The sequence below is a fragment of the Manis javanica genome, chromosome 3 (assembly GCF_040802235.1).
Source record: "Manis javanica isolate MJ-LG chromosome 3, MJ_LKY, whole genome shotgun sequence".
Taxonomy (NCBI): domain Eukaryota; kingdom Metazoa; phylum Chordata; class Mammalia; order Pholidota; family Manidae; genus Manis; species Manis javanica.
The window spans coordinates 212016384-212038815 of record NC_133158.1 but is presented as its reverse complement, the minus strand read 5'-3'; the positions used below and the strand labels follow the sequence as shown (position 1 = coordinate 212038815).

Below are 22432 nucleotides of genomic sequence, written 5' to 3'. Positions count from 1 at the left end.
CTTGGCTTTGAAGTCAGAAAAGGAAAAAGGCAAAGCTTTTCTGATGCAGTACTTGGTAACAGTTGGGCTAAACAGCAAAGCAGTTAGTTCACACCAGGAGCTCACACATACACATCTACAAGTGTTCTGTCTTCTGGTGAGGAATGCAACAATCGGTGGCTAGTTTAATAGAGATGCTTATTTTTCTAGAAAAGACGTAAGCCCCGGATCAAATTGCTGAGCCAGTCTCTACAACTTATCTGGTTCTTACAATGTAAATGTGCACGTGTCACGTGCCGTGGGGGAGGACGGGAATGCTCCACGTCCGTGGACAAGGCCTTGCAGACAGCAATCCACGCCATTACAGCCGGGTGGGCTTCCCAGGCACCCAAGTGGCAGGAAGCCCCACCAGGGGCAGGGTTTTTGAAACCAGTGGTGAAAAACTGAGCAATATAAATGTCTGGAGGGCCTCTTGCCTTTTCAACTGCAGCCTTCTCCGTGTGGCTTCTGTGGAACGCTAGAGACTACTGGCCCGATTTCTGGTTGATACCCCTGTATTTTCCCTTCAAACCAAATCCAGAGTTAAAGGTAAGGACGGCACTTCTATTAGTTTGCTTTCGAGTGGCAAAAATCCAACATGAACTGGCCAAATCAGAAAGAGAAAGAGAGAACCAGAGAGACGGAGAATTCGGTTTGTGTTTCAAAGATTCCAAGGCGGCGTCGCACACTGAGGCTGCAGGTGGGGCAGGACGGCAGCGGGATCTCAGAAGCGGACTGCGAGCCTTGAACGCAGCCAGGACCAGGCCACCTCAGCCTCCTGCGTGGAACCTCCTCCTCCCCTGTGAAAACAGTCCTTTGCCAGAGCAGCAGCAGCTTCAGAGCAACTGCGGGTCCCGTGAGCTCTAGAGCGCACAGCTCCCAGCTCCCATCTCCAGAGAGGACCCACACGTTGGTAGGGAGACGCAGCCCAGAGGTCGACTCCCACCCTGGCACACAGCAGTGCGGGGGCAGCCCCTGCAGGGGCCGTTGGTGAGGGGGGGGGCTCAAGCAGCTCCAGACGAGGGGCCCCCACCTCCACGGCCTAGGGCACTGGGCTTGTGGGTAAGCCCGCCTAGACAGACGCTCACACTTGGCTGAGAATGGGGGTTGGGAGAGAGCAAAGGAAGTTTCCAAACTGCAGATGTCTTCATTGCACCCATTTCTCCCCCTCCAAAAAAAGGTTACAGTACACTTATTGGGAAGCAGTAACTACATTTTCCTACTATGGCTTGCGTCAGTCCTCAATCAAAAAACTTCTGTGTTTCATTTCCTAAGCTACTGTTCTTGACAGAAACTGGTCGCGTTTAATTCCTTTAAAGAATCAGCCTAAAAGTCAAAAAATTAGTAACAACACAGACACTCGAGTGGGGCATGCAGGAAGGATGTCACTTGGCAGTGAGGAAAATGGTAGCTGAGTCGATGCACAACCACGCTGGCCACCCAGGTCATATGGAAGAGCCTCTTTCCCAAAAGGGGAGAGGAGTATGGGCTTAAGTAACAGCCCACCTCCCTGCCTGACAGGTGGGTCCAGGAGCCAAGCCCTCCGAAAGGAAGGCTGGCCAGGAAGGGAAACTACCTTGAATTCAAGGTCACAATGGGACCGTGGCTTGGTAGCCTTGCTGTCCTCCACTGCAGCTCTTTCAGTGACTGTCATGCTAAAACATAGCCATCAGCCAATTTTCTAGAACGCAGGCAACACGGCAGTAAGCTGTCCCTCAACATTCCCAGTGGACACAACACCCCGCAAAAGAAACATTCTGTGCATCTGCCTGGAGCCAGGTGCCATGCCGCCCTCCCTGCCCACTGCCTCATCTACGCCTGGAAGCATCCATCTAAGGCAGATGCCACTGTTGCCATTTCACAGATGAAAAACCTGACACAAATTCGTTCAAGGCCACATAGCTGGTAAGAACATGAAATTCAAAGTTACTTCCCGAACACGAAATGCCTGCGCTTCCCACCCACCCCAGCTTGCCCCTCACTAGAGAATACGGTTCTGAGTGCCGTCTGTCTGTACGGAGGCAGAGCTCTATGAAGAGTCCCCACCGACGAAACGAGAAGTAAGTAGTAAGCAGGCATTCGTTTGCCAGCACTGTGCACGCAGCATAAATGAGTTTCCATATCGCGGTATTAAGTCAGGAGGGGAAAGTGGTGCCCTCGGGAGAAAGACATGAATGATACTAAAGGAATAGAGCAAACTCAATAAATCCAGGGGCTGATATTGCTGTGTGATCTCCGTGGTCGTTATGCTGGCACCAATAACCTTACAGAAGTTCTTTGTGGAACTTGTTAAATCATAAAATCATCTCTTGATTCTAGAACATAAAACAATGTCTTCTTTATGTAAACACAACCTTGGGGAAACTGGAGATAACTACAGATGTTTTAAAGATATTTTGTTCTGTCACACTGGGAGCCATTTCCTTCACTCACTGTTATTTTTACATATTTGTAGAAAGACTTCTCTTCCATAAATATTAAAATATGAATTGTAATGTATTGGCTAAGAGCTTAGACCTCCTCTCATAACTATTTGGAAAGTCAGCCACTGGACTCACATAAGCAATCATAATCAAATTTCTAAAGATGGATAATTTGTGCTGGAAGGTAAGTTAAAAACAGAGCTTCCATGTATCGAGATTCATTAATATTAATATCTATTGATTTGCACCATACTAAAAGGATTTTATTGAACAACTTCCAAGCACAGTATTATACAGAGTATAAGCTCAATCATTCTTTCATTCGTTTAGCTAATAATTGTGTAACATATACATGCACAGTATAGAGGGATACAAATAAGCCCTTGATAAATTTAAAATGCAGTTATAGAGAAAATATATACATATATTAAAATTAAATCACTATTATAAACAGTAAGACAACACAAGATGTCTTCAAACAATATAACTGCATGTCAAATGAGTGGTAAATGCTAAAGGTTCATAAGATAAGAGGATCAAAATGGAATGGCGAGTAAGAGAGACATCACTTGTGGGGAGATGGAATTGGGTAAAAGGAAGCTTGGCAAAGAAGAAAAGGAGGTGTTATCAGTAAAGGCATGTTCTGGAGAGAGCAGCTCAAGCAGGCTAGAACAAAATGTGTATAGAGATATGCAGGACATAGTATCTTTACCAATTAATAATCAATCAGCACAAACATAATGGTTTACCTTCCACTGATCAAAAGAGCATATTCCTAACTTCACACAGGAATTGTTGATCCAGCTCCTCATTTTCAGCCAAAGCAATAAACTTGCCAAAGCTAAAGATTTTAAGACTCCCTTAGAAAAAGCAAAACATAATAAATAGTAACTACTTGTAAAGAATCATCAGCTTTAGAATGGAACACTCCCACTGGACTCTTTAGAGATCACTGAAGTCATACATACTTCACGGATAAGAGGGTGAGCATCTGCCTACTTGAACCTCTGATTTCTCCCCAAAGTATGTATCATCATAGAACCTACATTCTTCCATTTTCCATGCTGATCCAAAGTTTTTACTTAAATTGCCTTCAAGATATTATACAACCTAGGATTAACTTTGGTTAGATTTACAAGGAAGTTATTCATAAGTGCTCACTATATATTTATAATATACCATGATTAATATATATATAGTACTACTGGAACCAAACACTTAATAACTGATAAAGATGTTAGCTTTTTGTTTTAATAAACTGTGGCATATACATACCATGACATATTATACAGCCATTAAAAACAATATATTAACACTTAGCAAACTAGAGATAGAAGGGAACTTCCACAACATGATAAAGCACATGTACAAAAGAACCTACACTAACATTAGGATTCATGATAACAATCTAGATGATTTCCCACTAAGATGAGGAACAAAGCAAGGATAACCCCCTCTCACCACTACTCTTTGCACTGTACTAGAAGTACTAGTTAATGCAATAACAGAAGAAAAGCAAATAGAAGAGGTACAGATTAGGGAGAAAGAAAGAAAACTGTCTTTGTTCATAGAAGACATGATTGTTTATGTAGAAAGCCATAAGGAATCAACAACAAAAAAACTCCTAGAACTAATAAGTGGTTATAGCAAAATTACAGGGTACAAGGTTCATATACAAAAGTTAACTGCTTTCTTATATGCGAGAAATGCACTGGAATTTGAATTAAAAAGCATACTATTTACATCAGTACCAAAAATTATTAAATAATTAGTTAAAATTTCTAGCAAAATATGTATAAGGCCTATAGGAGGAAAAGTACAAAACTCTGATGAAAGAAATCAAAGAATATCTAAATAAATGGAGAAAGATTTCATGCACACAGATAAACTTTTTTGTCCAGTTCATCATCATAGCTCTAGATGCAAATTGATCTTTAAGTTCTCAGAGCAAACTATACTGTAACCTGGCTGTCAAGCTGTCTCTAGAAGCCAATCCAAATGCACTGGCAAGCATCAAAGGCCATATATTGTTAAGATGTCAGGTCTTCCCAACTTGACATAGAGACTCAACACAATGTCAGTCAAAATCCCAGTAAGTTATTTTGTGCATATTGACAAACTGATCCTTGTCAATATGCAAAAAATAACATCAAGTAATATAAGATATCACTTGTGGGGAGATGGAATTGGGTAAAAGGAATTCACTGATCCTAAAGTTTATGTAGAGAGAAAAAAAGCGAGACTTGCCTGCACAATATTGAAGAAGAACAAAGTAGGGAGACAGACGCTACTGAACTTCAAGACTTACTCTAAGCTACCATCATCAAGACAGTGTGGTTTTAGTGAATAAAAACAACAGACAAATGAATTAATGGAACAGAATAGAGCCCAGAAATATACACACACAGATACAGTCAACCACCTTTAACAAAAAAACAAAGGCAATGTAATGAAGCAAAGACACTCTTCAGAAAATGGTGCTGGAACAGCTGGATAACCACATGCAAAGAAGAAAAATTAATCTAGATCCAGATCTTATCTCTTTCACAAGGATTAAGTCAGAATTTAAAATGTAAACATATAAAACTTCTAGAAAATAACAAAGGAGAAAATTTAAGTGAACTTATGTTTGGCAATGATTTTTTGGATACTACACCACAAATGTGATCTCTGAAAGAAGCATTTGTAGGTTGGACTTCATTAAAATTTAAAATGTCTGCTCTACAAAAGACACTACCAAGAGTATAAAAAGACAGACAAAATACTTGCAAAGGTACCTGATAAAGGATGGCTATCCAAAATACAGAACTCTTAAAGGAAGAACTCTTAAAACCCTACCATAAGAAAACAAGGGTTCTAATATAAAAAATGGACAAAAGACATGAGCAGACACTTCACCAAAGATACACAGGTAGTATATTTTCATGTGAAAAGATTTTCATCATCATATATCATTAGAGAATTTCAAATTAAAACAATAATGAGATACTAACACATATCTATTAGAATGGCTAAAATCCAAAACACTTTTTGCCACCAAATGCTGATAAGGATGTAAAGCAACAAAAACTTTCATTCACTGCTGGTGAAAATACCACTTTGAAACAGTTTGGCCATTTCTTACAAAACTAAACATATTCTTACCATAGGACAAAGCAATTGTGCTCTTTGGTATTTACCCAAAGAGGCTGAAAACTCACGTCTAAACAAAAACCTGTATGAGAATGTTTATAGTAGGTTTACTCATAATTGCCAAACTTGGAAGCAGCCAAGATGTTCTTCAGCAATACAAACAAACTGTGGTACATCCAAAAAATGGAATATTATTCAGCATTAAAAGAAATGAGCCATCAAAATGTAGAGGAACCATAAATACATATTGCTCACTGAAAGAAGACAATCTGAAAAGGCCACATAGCAAATGATTCCAACTTCAAGACATTTCTGATAAAGCAAAACTATGGAGACAGTAAAAAGATCCGCTACTGCCAGGGCTTCAGCTGGGAGGGAGAGATGAACAGGTGAGGCCATGAAGCTATTCTGTATGATACTGTCCTGGTGTACAATACACATAACACATTTGTCAAAACCCGCAGAACACACAACAGAAAGAATGAGCCCTAATGTAAACTACGGACTTAGTTAAAAATAATGTACCAATACTGACTCATCAATTATAACAAATGTACCACACCAATGCAAAATGTTTACAGGGGAAACTTGGTTGGCTGGGACAGGTTTATATGGGAACTCTGTACTTTCCATTGAATTTTTCTGTAAACCTAAAACTGCTAAAAAAAAAAGTTAAGCCCATTAACCTTTCTTAAAAAGAATACTTTAAGATACACCAGCTGCCTTGGAGATATTTCCATTAGGTAATATTGAGACAAGTGAGGTGCAGAGAATATAAGCTGATCTATTTTTATAAAACGCCAACAATAAATACCGTGTGTTTGTGTGTGATTTTATGAATATGGAAAAAACTACTAAAGAATGCTCTCATGGTTTTAAACATTGGTTAGGAAGTTAGGGGTCCGGGGCAAAATAAAAACTTACAGATAATACACTTTGAGCAAAAGTTTGAATAAAAGTCCAGGATATAAGTAATAAAGGTCTTAAAGCCAGAAGAAGCCACCTTGCATAAACTGTGTAGGACCAGCCCGCTTGGGGGCACTGAGAAGAGCCTACCACCAGACTCCCTGGGTAGAAGAACAGGGACTGAGTGCAAAGACCACCTGGCTTTCTAGTTTAATACATATGGAATAAATAACAGAGAAACCTCGCTTTAAAAATTATAACAACTTTTGTCAACCATCCTACAAGTTCCAAAGCAAAGATATACATAATATGAAGCCTGGGCTTCAGATCTTGAACAAATATTCTTATCCTAAGAAAAACAGGTTTTTAATGAAATAAAATAGTTAAGGCTTAAGTTCCATCATTAGATTAACAGAAATCCCTTGAATCAAACCTTGCCCCTGGAAATTCCTATTTAAAGTTACATAATTTATTCCTTACATTGGGTGTGAGCTTCCCAAAAACTACTGCAGCAAACAGCCACATCATCTTATGCATCCAACTTCTAATTTTCACCAGAAAATAATTATCCTCTTTTATCCTACTTATTGAAATAAATCCACAGAGCTTTGTAGTATGAGCACAATCTCAAAGAAGAAAAAATATATTCTTAATTTCTTAAAAGCGCACGTAAAGGACTCCTCAAACATCTTTGGCATTCAGAGGCAGCTGGGTGCAGTTTCTGCGCTTGGATGTAGGCACTTTCCCAGCAACCTGCCTCTGACTGGCAAGGAGAGACCCCAGGAGCTGGGGCTGTTATCAGGCCCGCTGCAGCCCTGTGTGGGGGCGCCTCTTCATGCCAGTGCACACATCTCAGTGTGTGAGGAATTGTAAGTGGCTGGCTAGCAGCTCCAGGGACCAGCAGGAGTTGCTGCAGAGGGCTCACTGCTAGATGACGTAGCTCTTTATGAATTGGTTCTGAAGAAGAGAGAAGGAATGGAGGTTTTCAGCAATGCGGTGTTTTCTCCAGGGATCTATTTGACAGCTGGCTACTCCATTCTGCTAAGTCTAACATGGCTTTCTTTTCATCTGCTAACTATAGTACATTCAAGATTTTTTACTGTAGGTTTCACTTTTCTCCAGCTGGAGAGCTATGAATTCCCTCATAGTATTTCATTTTCATGACTCTTGCCTTTTGGGTAAAATCTGTTAAAATATCAAATGATTTTTGGTTAGCCAAAGAATAATTTTTGGCCTCACGTGAACAACGCTTTTTAATTTTTCACATTGTAATTGACCTAAGCAAACTATAAATTACCTAACAGTAAGCTACAGATTTAAAAAGAAAAAAAAATTCAAAGACAAAGTACAAAAAAATTACAGAGGGAAATTCAACATTAATGTTATTTCCTTACCATGGTAACATTTTCAAAAGAATTCATTTTGTATACATGCCCTGGGAAGATATTCAATGTTTCTAAATTTTATTCTTCATTTTTTTTAAATGTAATGATAATGTATTCATCGAAACATATTGTGATTCTGCATTTCTTCCACTTTCAGTCTTTCCAATTATCAGTCTTTGCTATAATGCAAATTTAATATACTTACTCAATAAACTAGTGGATCATAAATATACCCTGCTGAGAAACATGGTAGATAATGCTCACAGAAAATGATACAAACATCCTACCGAAATATAAGGAACCATGCCTTTCTCTAGGAAGGGCAATAACCTTGTCTGAGATTTCGTAAGGGACCCAGCTTACAGAAGAGGTCCCAGCTGATTGAGAGGATATGGTAGTCTCTGATCAAGGTAAAAATCAAGCATTTGGAATTGTTTTGAAAAAGTAAAAATAAAACAAGACAACGGGCCTGAAATGGAGCTGTTAAGCTAAGCCCCCCATCACCAAACCAAGGCATAACTATTAGTGAGTTCTGGCAATGCCAGAAATGAAAACTTAAACCGGTTATTCAGGTATCACCCGATGAGCACTAGCAAGGCCGTCTGCCCGACAGACCCGCCATCCCCTAAAGGACAGTGACCTTGCCATAAACAACCCACTTTTTTGCCTAGTATAACCTCCATGTTGCCGCTCCCTTCTGTCTATAAAAGCCTTTCACGGTGAAGAGTTACTCAGAACTCCTTTCCGCCTGCTGGACTGAATGCTGCCCGATTCAAATAGATTTTCATTCAAACTCTTAAAAGTCTTCATTTGCCTCAGTTTATCTTTTAACATCATCATGAGTCAAAGGAGATGAGTACCTCACCAAGCGGGAAGAATATTTTTATAGGATATCCAAAAGGAAGTTACCAGAAGACCGAGTGGCTCAGCCATCGTAATCGAAGACCTCTGGCCATGCCATCAGGGCATCGCAACCAGCCTAAATTACTGAGCAAAAACAGCAATCAGTGAGCTCCAAATATACTAAAGCAACTCAACTTTCACCTCCCTAAGGGATGCACTGGAACGGAAGTGCAAAATGGGCCCCTAAGCCCTGACTCCACCTCTAGCTCCACGAACAGTCTAAGCTGGGAGCCCCCGAGGGGCGGCACGGAAGGAGAGCCGAATCTAGCCTTGACAGACCCAGGCAGATTTACGTGCGCTGTGAAGAAGCCAGCAAGCACCCTGGGAGGAAGGAATTAAGTGCAGGAGACAGCCTCAGGGGTGAAGGCAGAGATCTGGAACACAGACGGCGGCAGCAAATTCCAGAAAGTGTCAAACTCCAGGATGAGAGGGTCATCACACAGATCACACAGATTATTTCCTAAGCAGTGATAAGAATGAAATTTGAGGTTTGAACATATGTCTGATAGTGGGGTTCACCACAGACTGGGGAGAGTGAAGGCAGAGACTGAAGAAAATGTTAATTGTATGTGTTAACTTGACTGAGCTAAGGGACACCCAGACAGCTGGTGAAGCATTATTTCTGGGTGTGTGTGAGTCTTCCAAGGTGCTTCTGGAAGAGATTAGGATTTGAATCGGTAAACTGAGTAAAGAAGACAGCCCTCCCCAGTGTGCTGGGGGAGGGGTGGATCCCATCTGATCAGATTTGAGCAAAAAAGGTGGTGGAAGGGGTGAATTCAGTCTCTCTGCTTGATCGGGACCATCCGTCTCCTCTTCCCTCAGAAGCTGCTGGCTCTTGGGCCTTAGGGACGTACGCCACTGACTCCGCTGATGCCCAGGCCTTCAGGGTTGGCCTGGGCCCACACCACCAGCTCTCCTGCTTGTCTAGCTTGCAGAGGACAGATCTTGGACTTCACAGCCTCCACTGTCATGTGAGCCAGTCCCTCATAATAAATCTCTTTCTATATACATCTGTGTATAAACTATTAGTTCTGTTTCTCTGGAGAACACTGACTAACACAGAAGCCAAGGAACAGTCAAGGTAATTGGAGGACAGATGTAGTAAATACAGAGGCAAGGATCAAAGATGAATGTGGCTAAGGTTTGGGGGACTTGAGAGCAGAGTAGTGCACAGAAATGGGGAGATTAAACATGTATCCAGTGTTTAGAAGGGGAAGTGGTAAATTTGGTTTTAGAACTGAGGTTAGGGGTTCTGAAAGGACATACACATCCTGGAAACATTTGGAAATTGAAAAGTTGAACTTGTGCAGCATGAGATCTACATTTCAGGAACGATCCACAGATGAGAGTGGTTGGAAAGAAGCTAGCCAACCATGAGAAGAAGGGTAGAAAGAGTAAAACAGTAAAATGAGGGCAATGAAGGGGGCAGTGCCAGCAAATGCAAATTCCACTTATTCAAATATAAGACCCTTGTCAGATACTCCCAACCTCTTACATCTCAGCTTAAAATTTGGCACGGAGATGGATCTGAGTTAAAAGGATTGATCTGCTGGAAGATGACAAACCCATGGCCCACCAGAAGTCTGATATGACTGAAGCTCTGGGCAGCATGGCAGAAACAGCTCTGGGCAGCCAAGCCTGGGCTGATAGTCTGAACTACAGGAAAGAGAAGTGGCAGGTAAAGAATCTGCCATTATGGGACAGGGTAGACTTGTTGCCAGCAGTGCGTCTGGGGAGGTCTCTCCCTGTACACTAGGTGAAACCTCAACCTGGACTAGGGAGGGTTCTTGACTTTGGATGAGAAAGAATTCTTGAACAGGTTGGACAGGTAAGGAAGGAATTCATGAGTGAGAATAGCAGGGAATGGCAGCTGCTTTGCAGGCAACAGGGAGCAAGAAGAGCAGAGAAGGAAAAGGGAAGCTCACTGAACTTCTGCTTGGCATGGGGCAAACCCCTTGCCAACTCCTAAAGCCCGGGTCACCTGGTGTCCAGGGTCCACTGGGATCTGCATGGCATGGGGACAAAGCCCCCACCACCCCAGGATCTGGGGGAGCCGCAGAGCACTGGATGGAGTGAGATTATGTTCTGTGAACTTCCCAAGGGCAAAGAAAGAAAGGAGATTTGGGGGCAGGCTCCTAAAGAGCCTGATGGCACAGCTGCAGTCCTGTTCAGGTCACCCAGGTGACAGGAACTTGCAAGCCTAAATCAGAAATCTCAGTAGCCCTTCCCTACTTATCTGGAGTAGAGCAGAGACAGAGTGAAGACTTTTGCTTAAGTCTGGAAAACAGAATGAAATAGCAAACTGATAAAGATGCTTACCCCTGGAAAAGTACAGAGACAGAATGCAGTAAGATGGGCACTATGGCAGCTTTATTTTAAAAGTACACATTTGAGGAAAGGGGAGCACAGGCGACCTCAGAGAGGAGGCGCACTTAAGGGCTTAGGATTCTGTCTTTTAAGGTTCCCAAGAACAGGGCAAAGGGCTGGGGTGGGGGTTGCTGGACATAAGCTTGACTTGTGGTCTCATGATGTCTCTCTCTGTGAGAGACATTCTTACCATCCACAGACAGTCCTCTAGATAATTCTGTAAGATAAACTTAACACAAAGAATTTATTCCTCTCCAAGCTAGTGGTGACCCTCAAGCACTGGGAACATATCAGGACTGCTTGTCCTGCCGTAAGCCAGGGTGGATTATTGTCTGATTACCAAAGAATATGTCAGCGATCTCACCTCCTAACTCCCTGGTTTTTAAAATGGAACCTTAGCCTTAAGATGGAGCCCCTCCTGTTCTTACTATACTGTTTATCTCTTGGCATTTTTAATCATGGGCAGGAAAAGTTCATCATGATGCTTGTGCCATGTTCCTGGCCTACTTCAGACTGACATCCCATTCTTCAAATGTGGCCAACTCCTTATTACATACATTTCCATTTGGCTGCGGACATTCTGCCCAGCTAACAAACTTTCCTGGTAGGACAGTAAAAACCATTAACAAGGACACCAGCAACAACAGCAATCCTGAGGCCCCAAGCCCCTACCCTTCCTGTCTTCTCCAAGACATTGCTCTCCTCTCCATTCCTCATTCAAACATTTACTATTACGTGCCATAATACATAACAGATGTATGTCCACTAGGTATGATACTGCTCAGAGGGGTCTGCCTCTCAAAGAGCTCACAACGTAATATGCTACAGTCATTCAACAGATATTTATTGTCAGCCTATCATGTTTCAGGCACAAAGAATAAGATGCCTACCCTTCAGGAGTTTGCAGTCTAGTGTTACATTTTTACAAAATATTAGATACTGGGACGCAAACTGGGAACTTATCATGGAAGAATTTGAAAGATTAGGATATAAAAGGTCCACAACTTGTATTCATCACACTGACGCCCTGAAAGCATCTCCTGTAGAATTCAGTATTTCATATGTCAGCTGAGCACAGTGATTTGGGCTGACACAGCACGGGAGCTGCTGGATGGAAAGGGGCCTGGCCGTCTGCCAGGGCAGCAGGGGTGATGGTTGGCAGGCCCCTGGGGCCAGTGAAGAAGCCAGACCAAGCTCAGCAAAGCGACTTTCGTGCTGGTGCTTGTTGAGGGCCTGGAGGCGGCTGCGCCTTGGGGCCCATGCCACAGGCTGACGACGCCTCACCCAACCAGCTTCCTCTTTGGCTCAGCTTTCTGGGCTCTCCTCCCGCCACCTGTGAGGCAGGGGCTGGCCATGACAGCTGATCCTGAAGGCAGTGGGCCAGGGCTCACCACCAGTGTGCTGGGCATGATGCCTCTTTCCCCACCACTGCTGCAGACTCCCAGCAAATCCCTGCTCAGGGATTTAAAGACGGGGATCCTATCATTTTACCCTGGCTAGTAGAAGAGCTTACCACTGGTCACAGATGATTGAGAAGACTGAGATCAGCACAAATCTACCACTAGTGGAAAAACAATTTAGAGTCCATACCCCATGGACCACAGGTCAGCTTTAGGTCACATGGATCACATGATGCTCACACAAAAAGACCACCTTTCTGGTCTCTCCATTTTCAGTAATTTACCAGTTTGCCCGGTATCCGCAAACCATTACTGAGTGCCTGATGTAGGCAGTACCCTTGTGAAGTACTAGAGAGTAGAGAATAAAATAAGTATCAAAGAGTGACACATGGCCCCTCCCTCCAGACAGACAGCCTTTTGGGTTTTCCATGTTATCACCTTCATATGGGAAGATAAGACATAGATTTAACAATTTGGTAGAAACACAACATCTAAATAACAATCCCAGACCCAACAGAAGGACTCAGAGAACAGGATAGCTGACCCTTGAACAACATGGGTTGAAACTGCACAAGTTCACTTGTATGTGGATTTTTTCAATAAATTATAGGAAAATTTGGGAGTATTTGTGACAATTTGAAAAACCATTTCCTTTTCTCTAGCTTACTTTATTATAAGAATATATAATACATATAAGACACAAGATGGGTGTTAATCAACTGTTCGTGCTATCAGTAAAGCTTCCGGTCAACAGTAGGCTATTAGTAGCTAAGTTTTTAGGAAGCCAAAAGTTGTATGTGGATCTTCAAGTGCATGGGGGATCGGCACCCCTGGCCCCTGTATTGTTCAAGGGTCAGCTGTGCATACTTATTTGTCCAGTAGACAAGAAAGGGTTGACTTAGGTTGGAGAGGAGAGGAATGGGTTTATGGGAGAAACAGAATTCAAGCAGAGCAAGTTCTGAGGAAGACACAGGATAAGGATACATGGAAAACACAGTATTTTACCAAAGGAGGCATTTAATAAACATTTAATGAATGACTAAATGAAAAGACTGCAGTGTGGAACCCACTTGGGTAGAATCACATGAGCAATTCCAGGGGTAAACCCTGGAATACGTTAGCCAGAAGATGGGGTTCTGTGGGGGTACAGTGGGAAGAAAGGCTGTGATCAGATCGTAGGAGGTATGGCACGCCCTATCTCGGGGACTTCAGGGAAATATTCAGAGTCTGAAACAGAGGGTAGAATTAAGAGCTTTAGACAGGATGCAAAGAGGACACATAATAGTTCTGTGCCCTACAATTTAGAAATTAATCACACATTGGGGAAAATTTTTCTAAAAGGAAAATTGTTTTCTATCATTTTCCTTTAAAAGTCTATGTACATCACTCAAAATAAAAGAAATACACATAATGCCTTCTACATAATAGTGGAAGGAATCTGTCCCCAAAGATCTTTTCTTTGTATAAATGATGCCACCACAACTGATGCTTCAATAAAAATGAATATTTATGAAATGTAAAATGACTTGGATTAACTTATTCCAATTTCACCCTCTAAATTTAGATTTTTAAATCATGCCGAAATGTAGATTTTGATTACAAAAGCAAGTTGGAGAAGAAAAAAGGCCTACTTGACAAGAAAAAGAGAGCAAAATTAAAGAAAAAAAAAAAAGCTTGAAATAGGAGTGACAAAAGATGATAGAAAGGTGGTCAATTAGACTAAAACAGCAGAGAGATCATCTTCTAAGAGGAGTTATTTAATTCAATAATGCAATGCCATTACAAGAATCAAAGTTGTACAAAAGCATGGAGAAAGCTCCCACTTGTGCCTCCCCATCCGTCTTCAGCTCACTGCCTAGCCCTTCCCCAGCTGTCAGTTTCTTAGCTATCCTTTCAAAGTTTCTTTGTGCATGCACATTGTTATTTTTCCTCTCTGTTCACACAAAAATTAACATACTACATAACACTGTTCCGACCTTGCTTTTTTTCACTCAGCACTCTATCTTGGCAATCTCTCCACACCATTCATATAGATTTTCCGTGTTCTCTTTAACAGCTGCATATTCCATTGTTAAGGGGGAAACATTACTTATTTCACTAGCTTCTTCTGATGGGCATTTGGGTTGTTTCCTATCTTTGGCCGCTGCAAACAAAGCTGCAGTGAATAACCTGGGACAGTCATCATTTGGCATGCATGCCAGAGTATCTGTGGGATAAATTCCCAGAAACTGAATTCCTAGGTCAAAGGGTATATGCATTTAAATTTTTTATGATATTGCCAAATTGCCCTCCTAAGGAGTTGAGCCAATTTTTACCCTCACCAGCAATGCACAAGAATGCCTTTTTCCTTAAGAATTTACCAGCAGTGTATCGTCAAAGTTCTGGGTTTTTGCCAATCTGAAAAATGGAAAATAGCATTTGCATTCTCCTCATTGTGAATACGTTGAGCATCTTTTTATATGTTTAAGAGCCAACTGTACTTCCTTTTCTATAAAATGTCCATTCATAACCTTTGCCTAGTTTTTAATGAATGTTAGTGTTGATGCTTAATTTCTAGGAGCTTCTTGGATAGTGAAGATATTAGACCTTCACCTAGGACATGAGTTGCAGATATTTACCGCAGTTTGTCTTTTGGATTTGCTTATGGTAATTTCTGTCTGCAGAAGATTTATTATTTTGATGTTATCGATAACTTATAAGTCTGATTTTCAAATCATGGTTGTAGGCTTTCCTCACCCTAAGATTATAAAGGAATTCTCCCTCCCATACTTAAATTCATTTTTTTTTTTACAATGAACTAATGGAAAGACAGAATAGTGGTTAAGATCACAAACTCCAGAGTCAAACTGCCTATGTACATATCCAAGCTCCATCACTTATCAGCTATAGGACCTCAGGTAAGTCACCGAACCTCTATGGGCCTCAGTTTCCACATCTACAGATGGGCATAATAACGGCTACTACCTCATCAGGTTATTGTGAGGATTAAATGTATTAGTAAATGTAAAGTAATTACTACAGTGCCTGACAGATAGTAAGCACAAGCTATGATCATCGTGTATCCATTTGGAATTTCTCATGGTTTAAGATGCAAAGTACAAATCCACTTTGCTTTTGGTTTTTGGTTTTTTCCATGTGGATACCCATAACCATTTATTGAATACTCTAACCTCTCCCCACTGATTTGAGACATCACTGATTTACCATATGCTACATTGCCATATGTATTTAAGAATTTCTGGTCTTTCTATTCTTTTCATTGACCAGTTCTATTCTATTCTGTATTCGTAGACTGGTACTCATACTGTTTAAATTATTAGGCTTTATTTTTATCATCTGGCAGGGCTAGCTGTCTCTCTTTGCTCTTTTTTTATAGTTAGGTACTATAACTATCCTTATCTATTTTTCTATATGAATTTTTCAGTTAGTTATAGAACAAAACAAAAATATCATGAGTATTTTTAATGAAACCATGTTATCTTTATAAACTAGCAGGGAGAACTGATACGTGGTTTCTGTTCCATCTTCCTATCAAAGCACTTAGTATGTCTTGCCATTTGCTCAAGTCTTCTTCTGTGCCCTTCAATAGTGTTTTAGGTTTTCTTCACATAAGTTTATTCCTGCCAAGTTTATTCCTAAATTTTAAGTTTTTTGGTTTCGAATGGGTATTTCCTTCTATTAGGTTTTCTGAGAAGTTGTTTATATAGAGTAAAGCTATCAGTTTCTTCAAGTATACACCCTGATACCTTACTAAATTCTCCTGGATTTCCCAGGTATATAATCTTATCATCTGCCAACGGTATTAGTTTTGCCTTCTCTTTTCCAATCTGTACATCTCTAACCGCCTTTTCTTGTCCAACTGCATTGGATGGCACCTAGGACACAATGTCAGATAATAACCAATCACCTAGTCACGCGTTGGTCCACTTCAGGCAGCAGCTAAGTCACACATTACAGAAGTCTGAAGGTTTGGCTCTCACCTTATGGCAAAGTAGAAATCTACTAGGCCACAGTTTATAGAAGGATGGAAATTTTCTTAAGAATACAGAAAAGGTAAGATTAAAGCTAAGACAATAATCTGTAACAACAAAAGTGTTTAGTAATGGTGCACACCTGCTAATAGGCTGAGTAAGAGTAGACTGCCTCCACGATCTTTCCTGATTGGGACTCTAGTAGGGCTCTGTAATGTTTCTACAATAAGCACGATATTGGCCTTTGGGCTGAAATAGATTTTATTTTATCTTGTTAAGGAAGTTGCCATCTATGTATGAGTGTTAGTGTCAAGAATGGTTGTTAAATTAGGTCACACAAATTTTCAGCATCTCAAAAGACAGTCCTATCATTTCTCTCCTTGGATCAATTAATGATGAATTATATTAATAGATTTCTTAATATGGACCCATCTTTGCATTCTGGAACTAAATTCCATTGCTGGATTCTCTTTACTCATATTTATTTCCCAGTTTAATATTCATCAGTATTCATACCTAAGGCTGGTCTGTAGTTTTCATTTTTGTTAATCTTTATAAGGTTTGGTTTCAACACGATATTTGCTTCTTAAGAAAGAATTTGACAATCCTTTCAGTTTAAATACTATTGAAATTATCTGCTCTTTAAATATTTAGCAGAAATCCCCTATAAAATTGTCTGGACCTAATATTTTGGGAAGAGGCAACTATGCCAACTTAATTTCTTCTAGAAAAATCCATCTGTTTAGATTTTCTCCCTTGTTCTGGGGTCAGTTTGGGTCAATTGAATTTTCCTAAAAATTATCTATTCCATCCAAATTTTCCAATTTATTGTCAAAAAGTTGAGTAGGCTTGTGATTCTTTAAATTTCCTATTTTTATACTCCCCCTCTCACTTATTTTTTGTATTTATACTTTCTTCCTTTTTTCCATTATTAATAATAGTTTGTAAATGTTATTGTCAGTTCAATTATTTTTCAAAGAGCCATCTTTTCTAGTATTCATATTGTTATACTTTCTTCGATTTATATTTAAAGTTCTTAAGAGTATACCTTAACAGGTGTTCTACATCTCTTTCTCTCCCCAAAAAGGCAGCACAGTAGTTAAAATCAGAAAACACTAAGAATATCAAGGCAAGAGAGTAGAAATTAAATAGGAACAATCAATGTTATCTTGAATATCTTCAAATCCCAAACACCTGATAAAAAATATTAGTAATGTTTCCAAAAAAAGTTACCACATAAAATTAAAGCTGGGCTTTTATACTAATTAATACACTGGAAATAAGATCGGTTCTAACTGTAATAAACTTACATTTTAACAACATAGAAGGCACTCTGAGGTTTTATTTACAAGTCTTCCCCATCCTGCCTATATCTAGCAATTGACTGCCCACAATTCAGCTCAACGAGCATGAATTCCCGTTTTCCCCACCAAAATACTCAGAGTATTGCTTTACAGGCAGCACTGAAGCACAGCCAGGCCACCCCCACATATCAGACCAGACAAACTGCTATATGCTCTGCAAACCAGCTCCTTTCCAGAACATTACCATCCGGAAGAGTGTGCCTCAAATCAGACACTCCAGCCCAGGTTACAGTCTTAACCAATCACCCAAAATAGGCCTATGCATGTTTTGACCCATTTTTGGTAGCCTGGGAGAAATTAAACATTAAAGAAGTTTGAAAGATTGAATCTTACCTTCTCACAAAGTAGAAGTCTACTACTTGGCTACATGTAAGTTTCCTTAAGAATACCAAAAAAGGTAGGATCAAAGCTAAGATGATAACCCTACACACCAAAAGCACGTGGTAATAGTACACACCTGGTACTAGGCTGAGCCAAAGACGCAAGACAGACAGGCCTCACCTTCCAGAATCAAATAGGGATGCTTTTGTCACACAACTTTTGAGAGAGTCAGGGTGCAAGTAACAGCACACATACATAGAGGTAATACAGATAAGTGAAGAGCCGTTAAACAGATTGGAGGTTTGGTAGAGTTTAACTTTCAAAATAATGATATTACATCCACAGGCTTCATGCTTACAGCCCCCAAAACCCACCACAGACGTAACACTGCTTATTTCTGGAGCCACTTGGGACCTTCAGCAACCTGTGAAGGCAGAAAAAGTACAAGTAGGAGAGTGGAGACTGCAAAAGCCACAATTGTGGGGAGTTGAACAATAAAGACACAAGCATTGTAGTCTTGGTCCTCCCCCAGAAAAAGCAGTTTAATGGTCCAGATACAGAGATGTAGTGACAGCTATATGAAAAGACGGAAGAGCCTGGAAGAGAACCAGTCCTGAGGTTTTGCAGTGAAGAGTTACTAAGGGGATATGAAAAAAATATCATTGGCTCATTGATCATGTTGGCTAATCTTTTACCGAAAGTGTCATTTATACAGTGGGGGACTGATTGGGAAGTCTTTGGTTAGGATAAAAGAACTAAATTTTGATCAATAGTGACCTTGAACCAGTTTAATCTGACCAAGTTATTGGGGTGTTTTTTAGATGTCGGGAATGGCATACAGAAGACACAGCAGTGTGTAAAGAGGAAGTTGAGTACAAGCCGGGGACGTTCAGCCTTGACAAAGCAGTGCCTTTAAATATCCCTTTATGAATCCCGGTTTGTAAAAGACAATCTATTTCCAAGATAAAGTTTAGATAATTGGTTTATATAGTTTAGAGACAAAGTTAACCTGGATGTTTTTTGAAACTCATTCTCTGAGTCAAAAATAAAATAAACTTTTAGATCTAGTGATGAAGTGATGGGAGAAAGAAGAACTGCAAATGTGGGTGAATGGGAAATGGGGTCACACAGCAGCAGTTTCCAAACTGCCTCAAATCCAAAAACCCTCTACCTTTTCCAATCTCATACTGTGTATCAGACGTTTCTGTGACCTCCTCCCATGTGTGTGTGTGTGTGTATATATATATATATATATATATATAATATATATACACTCACCAATTGTCTAAGAAAAATAGAATTCCTAGGAAATTTTAAATGCAGGATTTATCTTAGCATTGAGGCAAATATAAAAGATTAATCACCAAGTAATCCTTCAACAGCTCTACGGCAGTGATTTACAAACTATAAAGTGCATTAGAATCACATGGAGGGCTTGTTTAAAACACAAATTGGTGAGACCACATTGGGCACACCACCAGGTAATCCTACTCACGGTACGGTGCTCAGGTTGGTGGACCTGTGCTGTCTGCTAACTGCTCTGGGTCTGCGACAGAAACTGAGTTCAGCTTCTGAAAACGTTTAGAGTAGCTTAACGTCACTGAGCGTCCAAGCACATGGTTGTTTCTCTAGCATTTCGTGTTTACATAGCATTTTCCAAAAGTATTGCCATGCGATTGGACAACTGTTTAACTTTGGAAAGCACAGCTCTAAAATTGACGCCAGTTAGACTGATAACACGCGGGCCAACCCGGGACCACAGGGCCAGGGGGCATCTCCTGCCAAAGGGGGAAACTGGGCACTCTTGAGGATAATGGAAGCTTCGGGATAACCCCTGCAACCAGAACACTTCAATTCCAAATAACCCAATTCCAAAACGGCAGCTTTCATCGTTCGATATCGTTCCATTGCTTCATCGCTGCCAGGGGCCGGCAACCCAGCAGCCGGAGCTAAAGAAGGGAAAGGGGAGGCACGGAGCCAGCGCACACCTGTACGGGCGGGCGGAATCGGCCAGCGCTCTTACTGCCCAAAGTGTGGAGCCACCGGGGTATTTGCGCTCTGCGTGAATTCTACCAACATACCAGATTCCGTCAAGGTGTTCAGTACAGTCTTAGGACAGGAGAAGCTAAACAAAGGAAGACAAGCGTCCCCTCGGCCCCTCCCCGGCCAGCGCCCGTCTGCGCCTGCGCAGCCCCCAGGCTAACAACCCGCGGGAGACCTGCTCCAGGCTTTCTTCCCGGCGCGCGTGCGCAGCGCTGCCCATGCCTTCTGCGCGTGCCCGCGTCCTTACCCGCTACGGTGATTGACTCCTTCCGGCCCGGCAGGGCCTCTGCGGGACTCAAGATCTTAGAGGCCGAGTCACCCATTCTCCGGACGGGAAAGAAGCTGCGGAAGAGCTGGAGAACCGTCTTAAAGGCCGGGGGCATGGGCGGCCGCCGGCCGAGGGACCGCGAGCGGGACGGCGCGGTGGAGAGCGGAGCCGCGGCTGCGGAGCGCCCGGGCGGCGGGACCGGCGTGCGTGCACTGGACGGCGCGCGGGCGGGTGGGGGCCAGCCGAGCGGAGGGCGCCGCGGACTCTGGCCGCCGCCCCGGAACCAAAGTTACCCAAGCCCTGGGCCGGGCGGGCTGCGGCCGAGTGCGTGTTCCCTTCCCGGGGGTGCCTGCACCCAGAAGGCACCTGCGAGTGTTCCTCGCTGTGCTTCAGTACAAAGTTCTCAGGCAGAGGACCAGTGCTCCGATCGTGATGAGAAGTACGTGAAGCGGCAGAGGCCAAAAGAAACAGTGCCCAGCCTGTGATTTCAAAGTTCGTTGGCACCCTTCTTAGCAGTTGTTCGGTGTGCCCGGTAATCTGTAAGACGGCCTTACAGTACGTTGACACACGGCTGGGATGTGCACATTCCGTTGGAGCCATTATAATGATGAATTAACCAAATGAAATCAAAACACAATTTCAAAAAGCTCATTAAAGGGAAGATAAATGTGTTCATATATATGTATATGTACATACACAAACATATATAAATAATATACTGATAAATCCATTTTACATGGGGAGAAATACAGGAGCAGGGCCCTGATACCATTAACTCCGTTTAGACCAACTAAATGATGCTGTTGGATCCCGATTGCTACTCGACTCGTGGGAGATAACATTTGTTCTGTGACATTTTCAACCCCAAAATTAAGGTAGGTGGAGCCAGATGGGTGACTTCGGAGTCCATATGTGAAACCATGGTTTTACACAAATGTTCTGCCAAAATGGGTGAATAGTATCAAGAGGGAAGGAACTTCAGATTAGCACCCTCAGAAATGAGAAGGCTTTGGCCCCGCCTCCCCCATGGGTTTAGTTGTATCTGTTTTAATACGGTCTGGATTGTAGTATAGAGAGGGCAGGGGGATTAGCCCTACTGCATTGTAGGATATAGCCAGACATGTAACATTAAAGTGTTTATTTTGTAATGTAGAGTTTCTCTGGCTAATTAGACTCAGTTCCTTCTTTTGTTTGTTTTTGCTATAAGATTAAGATGAAGTAGGTTTTACAAGTTTTTCCTGATTCCAAGGTCTCCCTTCTAGGTTTGTGAAGGACTGGTTACCGCTAAGCATTAGCAAAAATAGCATTCTTCTGTCAAAGGACATACTCCTTTTTTTCAATTACTCCCTTTTAATACATACTGATTTTTTATATGTTTTGTAGATTATATGAAATCTAACATGTTAGAAATACATGGCAACTAAGAACTGAACTTTTCATGTCAAGAAGAAGTACTTCCATAATGTTAAGGTAAAAAGCACAACAGAGCTGGAGTGTGTACACATGTAAAATGTATTACATATTAAGATACAGAGATCTCCACTTGTGCACCCACTGAAGAAAGACTAGGAAAAATTAAAATGATGTTTGCAGTTTTGTTGTTCAGGGTAATGATCTACTGATTTTCACCTTTTAAAACTTACGTATTTAAATGTTCTACATTGTTACAGTGTTCTCAGATGTTCCAAAGGCTTATGTTACTAATAGAAAAATAAACATTTTTGAAGAAAACTACCTTAATTTTTACTTCAAAGCTTTTTTTCATAAAATGCAGGTTTCTTATCTTATTTACCAGAATAGTTGCAAGAAAAGTTACATAGAGTTTTGTTTGCTTATTTTGGTTTTTGGAGAGAGAATTAAATATTCCTGCCTTCAATGATGCCATTTTCACCACTAGGACTTCCTTTTCTTCAGACTCTCCTAGGCCCTCC

At 41.4% G+C, this 22432-nt stretch overlaps 1 protein-coding gene across 14 annotated transcripts in view; it reads right to left on the bottom strand.

Annotated features, from left to right (window-relative positions):
• The window catches only part of MSRA (methionine sulfoxide reductase A), a 357530-nt gene extending 336598 nt beyond the window's left edge, over nt 1-20932 (bottom strand). The window contains exons 1-2 of one of the 14 annotated variants that reach the window (XM_073232770.1): nt 20272-20359; nt 19686-19761 (exon numbers count right to left, since the gene is read on the bottom strand). Coding sequence is in view for 10 of the 14 variants with exons in the window: in XM_073232766.1 (XP_073088867.1) it covers nt 20481-20616 (136 nt within the window). In the remaining 4 variants the exon portion in view is untranslated. Of the gene's footprint in view, nt 1-19685; nt 19762-20271; nt 20397-20480 lie in introns of those variants that run through there. The other 13 variants (XM_073232766.1, XM_036998852.2, XM_036998851.2 and 10 more) reach the window with 13 other exon arrangements.
• Between the last annotated feature and the right edge of the window lie 1500 nt (nt 20933-22432).